At 44.0% G+C, this 7,396-nt stretch overlaps 1 protein-coding gene across 1 annotated transcript; it reads left to right on the top strand.

Annotated features, from left to right (window-relative positions):
• On the top strand, nt 1–1,616 carry LOC108024932 (Krueppel-like factor 16). Its single transcript, XM_017095130.2, has 2 exons — nt 1–770; nt 828–1,616. Exons 1-2 carry the CDS (start codon nt 119–121, stop codon nt 1,064–1,066), a joined length of 891 nt encoding a protein of 296 aa, XP_016950619.1. The 5' UTR covers nt 1–118; the 3' UTR covers nt 1,067–1,616.
• Nucleotides 1,617–7,396: the final 5,780 nt, after the last annotated feature.

Here is a 7,396-nt window from a genome sequence, read left to right as displayed (position 1 = left end):
CACAGTTCGCCCATCCGAAAGCATCCCTGCTGCAGCCGATTCGCAAGTGTTCCAAACGAGTGCTCCGGTGTCGCGATAGCCCTCTTAGTCCTTGCGGCGAAACAACGAAGACAGCGAAATGTCGAAGATAAATCTGCACCCCCCGCAAACCTACTCCCGCTTGTTCCGGCCCTGGGACACGCAGCGCCAGGCAGCCGCCTCGGCGCCCAGGATGGTGAAGCAGGAGCCGGAGGCCATCACCATCAAGACGGAGCTGGCGAGCACCAGTTTCAGCCACGACTGCCACCGGGACCTCTCGTCAGCGTCGTCCTCCTCGAGCAGCAGCAACAGCAGCAAGTCCAGCTACGAGGACGGCCTGAACCACAGCAGCTACACCCGCACCTCCACCCCGCTCCTGGACGCCGCTCCGCACCCGGTCTTCCCCCACCCTTACCCGTCACCCTCGGACTTGCCCTCCGCCAGCTCCGGGTCCTCAGCTCCGCCGCAGCAGCACGCTCCGTTCCTCCCGGCCGCCAGCGACCTTTACTATGCCGCCGCTGCGGCTGCAGCAGCCGCCGCAGCCACTGCACCCTCCGCAACCTCCGGCTTTGGCATGGATCCCTTCACGATGGGCCTCATGGAGCAGGAGTACGCCCGCGTCATGGCCGAGGACGCGCAGCTGAAGGCCCTCAACGCCCGCAAGCAGCGACCGAAGAAGTTCAAGTGCCCCCACTGCGACGTGGCCTTCTCAAACAACGGCCAGCTTAAGGGCCACATCCGCATCCACACCGGTAAGTCGACTGAATGAGATCCCCCTGGCATTCGCACTAACGACTCCACCCTTGCAGGCGAACGCCCCTTTAAGTGTGACGTGGACACCTGCGGCAAGACCTTCACGCGCAACGAGGAGCTCACGCGCCACAAGCGAATCCACACGGGACTGCGACCGTATCCCTGCAGTGTCTGCGGGAAGAAGTTCGGACGCCGCGACCACCTGAAGAAGCACATGAAGACGCACATGCCGCAGGAGCGCCAGCTGGGCCAGGCCATCTTCGTGCCCATGTATCCCTACCTATATGGCTACTGATGGGGAAGTCCCGGCCCCTCGCCGCACCGCCCTTTCTGCGATCTGTGAAGCGCTTGCACGCTCTAAGCGAGCTCAACCGAATCCCACGAAACTCAATGCCGGCCAGCACTGCATGGCCGAGATTGGACAGAACTACCTCAGCCGTACCTGGCGCAACATGGCGCGCTAACCAAACCCAATCAACGCTAGCTATCTCCGAGACCCGACGATATATGCAAATATAGAGATATTTATTTTTTAACGCATATTTACACTTCCAGCTACGTGACCAGTATGGGCGCACGGAAACCCGCACATGTGTAAATACCTCCTTAAGTGATCCTTTCTCATATGCTAAGCGACTAAGAGATTTAAGAGATTTTCGCTTTGTACCCGCTTGCACAGAGTCCTACTAGAACTAAGCTGATTTCAAGCAGCTTGTAGGACGAGCGCGGTTACTCATAAGCGTACGATTTTTACCTTGATATTATACGAACGTAGTTATACATTGAGAGTTGCATTATATGAATTATGTTTACACCAAGAAATACAAAAACATCAAAATAGTTAACCCCTGTTCTTAATTTGCTATCGCAGTAGCTCTAGCTGGACTTACCACGGGCGAATAAGACCATGCTCACCCAACAGACAGCCTCAGGGCCAGTTATTGATCTCTGTTGAACTTCCTGGGCCAACTGGGCAGAAACCATTTTGCTTATTTATTAATGACTTCGAGACACTGTCACTTCCCGCTAGCCAGACAATTTGGCAAATCGCCTGTCATGCCGACAAAACCAAAGGCAAATCTTCCACTCCTGTTTGCCGATGCCATCAAAGGGTTCGAATGCACAAGTCATTTGGGCCAATTCTACCCAATTTCAATTCATAACTGAGCAGAAGTAAAACAACAGCCCGCACGGGGACCGACAAGCTGGAAGGGGTCACCACGCCAACTAGCTCTCTCTAAACGCGAATCAAAATTTCGTGGGCTCATGCTCTAGTGTCGTCTGGCGATATTTCCCACAGTACCCAGTAAACCTCTCCACGTCTGCTGGCCATTACTCACCTGACAGCTTGCCTTATTCACAGGGACAATGGAGGGGTCCACCTGAGCAAAGCAACCGAGACACGAAGTCTGCTAGGAGTCGGAAAATTATCCATGGGTGTTTCGGAATTGGTTATGCGAACAAGCGGTCGATCCCTGGTCACTATCAATGTGACTTCTCAAGCGGACAATGGGTGCAATTTCTGCTGGCAACTTTTGGATCCGAAGTACACCCGGTACCCGAGTTTCGCCAACTTCCAGGACAATGAAAAATTTGTCCGCTTGATAGGGGCGTGCAGGTCTTGAATTACCTGTCCCCTACCTGGCCATTGTTACTTCGGTCCTGAGAATATTTTTTCTATCTGGCAGACAGTGCGTCGTCGTTCACGTCGCACAAGTGGCACAATGATCTATAAGGTGCCCCTTCCAATCGACGCTATTCAATTTTGTCATTTGCCCAGTCGCAGAGCTGCACTACTTTGGCGAACAATCGAAGCCCGAAGAGCAAGCACCCATCACTCAAAGTGATTAAATATTACCCAATTCATGCGTAATTGCCGGCAATTAATAAGCGGACGGTTCGGTTTGATTGACATTCGACCATCTAGGGAAAAGAGCATTCCCAATGTTGGCTCACTTGTATCGATCTTTTAGAGTCATTCCAAGGCAGTAAATTGTTCCCTACCAAAGCAGTCTATTAATCTTGACAGAGTTTTGGAACGATTTTCATAACTTTAACAATGCGTAAAGTGCCTCAGGTCGGATCTTTGTGAGCTATAGAACATATGTCTTCTCTGGTCAGAATCGCATGAACATATTGTATAACGATTAGGAACAATTTTAATTAATCGGTCTTCAACACAAAACACAATTGCATCGAAAATATTAAATTTACCTTTTGCCCAAAAAATGTTATTCTCCGATTCGAAAGTAAAAGCCCTGAAATAAATGTTAATTAACTAATGAATTAGGCGTTGTTGTTGGTATTAGGAGAAAATAATACGTCGAAAATTGAGGAGTCTCAACGACTATACCGAATGAAATAAGGAAAAACAAGAAAGGAAGTTAGCTTCGGCAAGCCGAAGTTTGTATACCCTTGCAGTTATAAGAAATAATCAACTTTAGTAAATAATTTTTTCATATTATTTTCCCACTAATTTTCCGATTGTTCCTATGACAGTTATATGAAATTCAGAGCTAATTTAACAATGTTATTTCCAAGCAAAGAATGTTATATGTCAAAAAGCGACAAAGCTATAATTTGTTATATATTATTTTCCCACCAATTTTCCGATCATTCCTGTGACAGCTATATGATAAAGTTTTCCGATTTTGATAAAATTTAGTTCGAAATTCAGAACTAATTAAAAAATGTTATTTCCGAGCTTAAAAGGTTATATGTTAAAAAACACCGAAGGTATAATTTTTTAATATTATATTATATTTTTTTATTAATATTATATTAATAATATTAATATTATATTAATAATATTAATATTATATTATATTATTTTCATATTATATTACCGATCGTTACTATGGAAGCTATATGATATAGTCGTCCAATTTTGATAAAACTTAATTCGAAATTCAAAACGTATTAAAAAATATTATTTCCAAGCTTAAAAGGTTATATGTTAAAAAACACCGAAGATATAATTTTTTAAAATTTTTTCCCCGATTGTTCCTATGGGAGCTATAAGATATAGTTGTCCGATCCGGCTGGTTCCGACTTATATTCTACCTGCAATAGAAAGAAGACTTTTGGGAAAGTTTCAGCCCGATAGCTTCAAAACTGAGAGACTAGTTTGCGTAGAAACGGACAGACAGGCAGACCGACGGATATGGCTACATCGACTCGTCTAGTGACGCTGATCAAGAATATATATACTTTATGGGGTCGAAAACGTCTCCCTCACTGCGTTGCAAACTTTTGACTGAAATTATTAAATAGGTTATACAAGTTATCATATTTGGAAATATAAACATAGTTGAAGAAATATGGCTAGAGGTTTTCTTTTCCGATTTGGTTTACTTCTGTTCAAACTTTAAACGGCAAAGCTCTTGAGATTAATCAACTTTTGGAATATAAGAATTTTGGAAGTACCAAAATGGCCACATTTAGCAATGCAGAATAACTTACGTTGCCTGAGCATTGAACTGTGGCTATCCAAACTGTGTTTCAGTTTCCTGGAAACTAATTCTACCACATTTAAAAATCAAGGAATAACTCTATGTGCTCGACTTCAGATACCCGTTAATCAGCTAAATGGAGCAAAAGTCAAGATTGAAAAACATCGCCTACCCTCGATTTTACCATATGGAAATGTTAGCGGGAGAGAGACTCAACCGATATGGTCGTTAGTGGGCGTGGCAAACTTTTTTTCTAGCACGAAAGATGTTGGTTTTTGGGCCTTATAGTGGGCTTGGCTTGTTCACGTAACAAACTTGCGCTGAGTACTTAAAATAAGGAATTTAAATCTACAATCACAAATTTAGCTTCCTTCCAGCATCGTAGCGTTCAGACTGACTCGTTTTCAGTTTTTGTATAGAAAACCGCTGTATGCGCTCCGTAAAATCGATATTGCGACCTTTAAATCTTTTTTGTAGTGGATCAAACTCTATATCTGGTAAAGGACACTAAAAAAATTTAACTTAAAGAAATAATTAAAATTATTTTTTAGAAAAATAAACTAAGAAAAACTTTGTTTGTTAAGGTCGATTAGATATTCGACTAAGATATCATTACTTTTCCAAAAATATAGAACAATTTCTGAGTGAGCGCCACTTTTTCGAAAGAGTGCCAAAAATACCATATTTAACTCCGATAAAACTCGAAATTTCGAATAACCGTTTAAATGGTGATTTTTTTGTCGTTGTGAACTTGAAAAGCATTAAAGTTCGATGAAAATCGGACATTTGGAACAGGGGTGGCACGCTTGGCAGATTTTGACTCATATACTCTTCTATAAAGGATATAGTTATGGCAAAAAGTAGTATTCAATTTAAGGTTTTAAGTTTTTTTTTTCCTTTGAGGCTCTTTAAACTGAATTGCTCTTGAAATCCCAAAATATACCAACCTTTGATGTTTTAATATTATGATATCAAATGAAAACCCCTCTTACGAGGTAAATGGTCGAAAAAACGATAAAACTGAGTCAGTCCATTACAGAGACAGCTCTCACATTGACGCTCGAGAAAACCAAATAGCACGGATGAGGAATCGGCTCTTAATGTTATTTGCATTTTCTGAAATAACTCTTTTCTTAACGATGTATGCCAATAGGTTTCCCTGGTAAACTGAGTTGTGTATAAACGTGCCAGACCCTATTGTTACTGCTAAGCATAAAGTGACTTCACTACTGCCTTGTTAGAATATGACTTCAATTATATTACGTATTACAGGGGAATAAGTACGTATACACAAATATAAAGTGTAATCGCGCATTGTTCCATAGACAATATCTTGCGATATTTCCGAACAAGAAAGTAGTTTGGCTATCAATAACCTATTGACATTTCTGAACTATTGCCTTGCAGGGCGCTGGCCATTCATGACCACAAAAAGGTCAAACAAGGTTCCTCGGGTGGTCCGCAGAAAGTTCGCAACGAGGTTATTGCCAGGACTACCAGTACCACTCCCTAGCAGTGTCTCTGAACCTTCTGCCCACCCAGCGTGAGAAATTGAAATGTCTTCTGTGCCACTAATAGAGAAGTATTCAGGCTATAATTTCGCATTGCTACAATAGCCGGCCGGAGCAATTGGAAGCAGAGCAGTGCAAAAACCGAAAGATCAGAACAAGCCAAGAATGAGCCTGAATAAAAAATGGAGTCGGGTCTGGCTACCTTTCACAGCGCCAGTTCTCAGCCAAGCCAGCGCGACTGTTTCATCCCCTTACCCAGCAACCCTCATCCCTTACTAACAAGCAGAGGGATGAATGAGACACAGGCCCGCCCGAGGCAGGGGTAGAATCCGTCAGTACAAACAGTCAGGGGATCCATTTAATTGGAAAATTTATTGGCCGACAGGCCGAACATCCACGCAAGAATAGGAGTCAGTTGGTCTGGCCTTCTTGCTGGCTTTCGTTTGGCCTTTCTGGTTTGCGGTTCTGGAAAGTCTTTTCCGATGAAAAAAAGGGACTGATCTCTAAAAAGTGAGGTCAACTCCATGCCTTATGCCTTACTGTATGTGGAAGCCCGTCTCAACGTGGGTGGTGATCGAATTGGTAATTCTATTGTTAGGCCTCTGCTGTAGATTAAGAGACTTTCCACTTAATTATTTGCACAGACTATCTTCGGGAGCTTGGAGTTGCGCAACATTTCCAGTTTCAACGTTCTTCATCCGGCTTTAGAGGTCTGCGATCGTATTTTCCAAGGGTCTGTTTGCATATCTTAAGCGGAAGAGTGGGTATGTCCCGACAGCCGCTAAACGATGAGTTTATCTGCTTAAACACTCTTAATAAGTCGATTGTCCTCTGCGTAATCTCGCCCGACCGAGGAACCTAATGAGCCTATCCTTGCGCGGTCTGCAGGGCTACGAACGCAATTTGTCTCCTAATCCTAACGCCGGGTCTTGCATAATGCTTGCAGTGCACAGATAGGATAGGGCGCTGGAAACCGACGAATCGTCGACTGGTTTGCCCAAATCCCCACACGTGGTCCTAAGCTGTTTTTTCGAGATAAGCCTTAGGCCAAGAATGTCGGAGACGGCACAATTGAATAATATCCGCACTCGCCTGCTGCATGACGCAAGGAAAGGTGGCACCGATCATGCCTCAATCAAAAACACGTCCATCAATATTGCGCAATGTCATTAAAACCAAACCAAAAACCAACCAAAACAGCACCCGACAGTCGCCCAGCAGGGCCTCGAGTCCGAAAGGAAACAGTAGGTGGTGCCGGAAGTGCCGAGCAGTTTTCCCATCAACATGAGCCCCGAAAACTAATCAAAACTAATGATGACGTAATTGGCTCTATCAATAGCAGCTAAGGGTGATGGGTCTTGGGACGGAGCTGGAAGTGCCTTCCAAGACCAAGACAAAAAAGTACAAGTCCCGGAAAAGAGACACACATACATCCGTTGACAGAATAAAGATAATTGATTTACTTGCAAAATTGAATGCAATGACACTTGGATTTTGCGCTCGCCGTGTGGTCTTCACTGTCTCCTATCCTGCATATGTACATAACTTAGCTGGAACGTTAAAAATGTTGTGACACTTGGGAAAAGGCAAGATTTCTAAACAATTCATCAAGGTACTGACACCCCCAGACCTTTTTATAATTGACTCGTTCTTGGAGATCCT

Source organism: Drosophila biarmipes, chromosome 3R (assembly GCF_025231255.1).
Source record: "Drosophila biarmipes strain raj3 chromosome 3R, RU_DBia_V1.1, whole genome shotgun sequence".
Classification (NCBI taxonomy): domain Eukaryota; kingdom Metazoa; phylum Arthropoda; class Insecta; order Diptera; family Drosophilidae; genus Drosophila; species Drosophila biarmipes.
Note: the sequence above shows the minus strand (reverse complement) of the source record. Positions and strands in the feature narration are given on the sequence as shown.

Coding starts and splice junctions, on each gene's coding strand:
- LOC108024932 (XM_017095130.2), top strand. CDS start 119: ATGTCGAAGATAAATCTGCACCCCCCGCAAACCTACTCCCGCTTGTTC. Junction 771..827: donor CCACATCCGCATCCACACCG/GTAAGTCGACTG, acceptor CCACCCTTGCAG/GCGAACGCCCCTTTAAGTGT.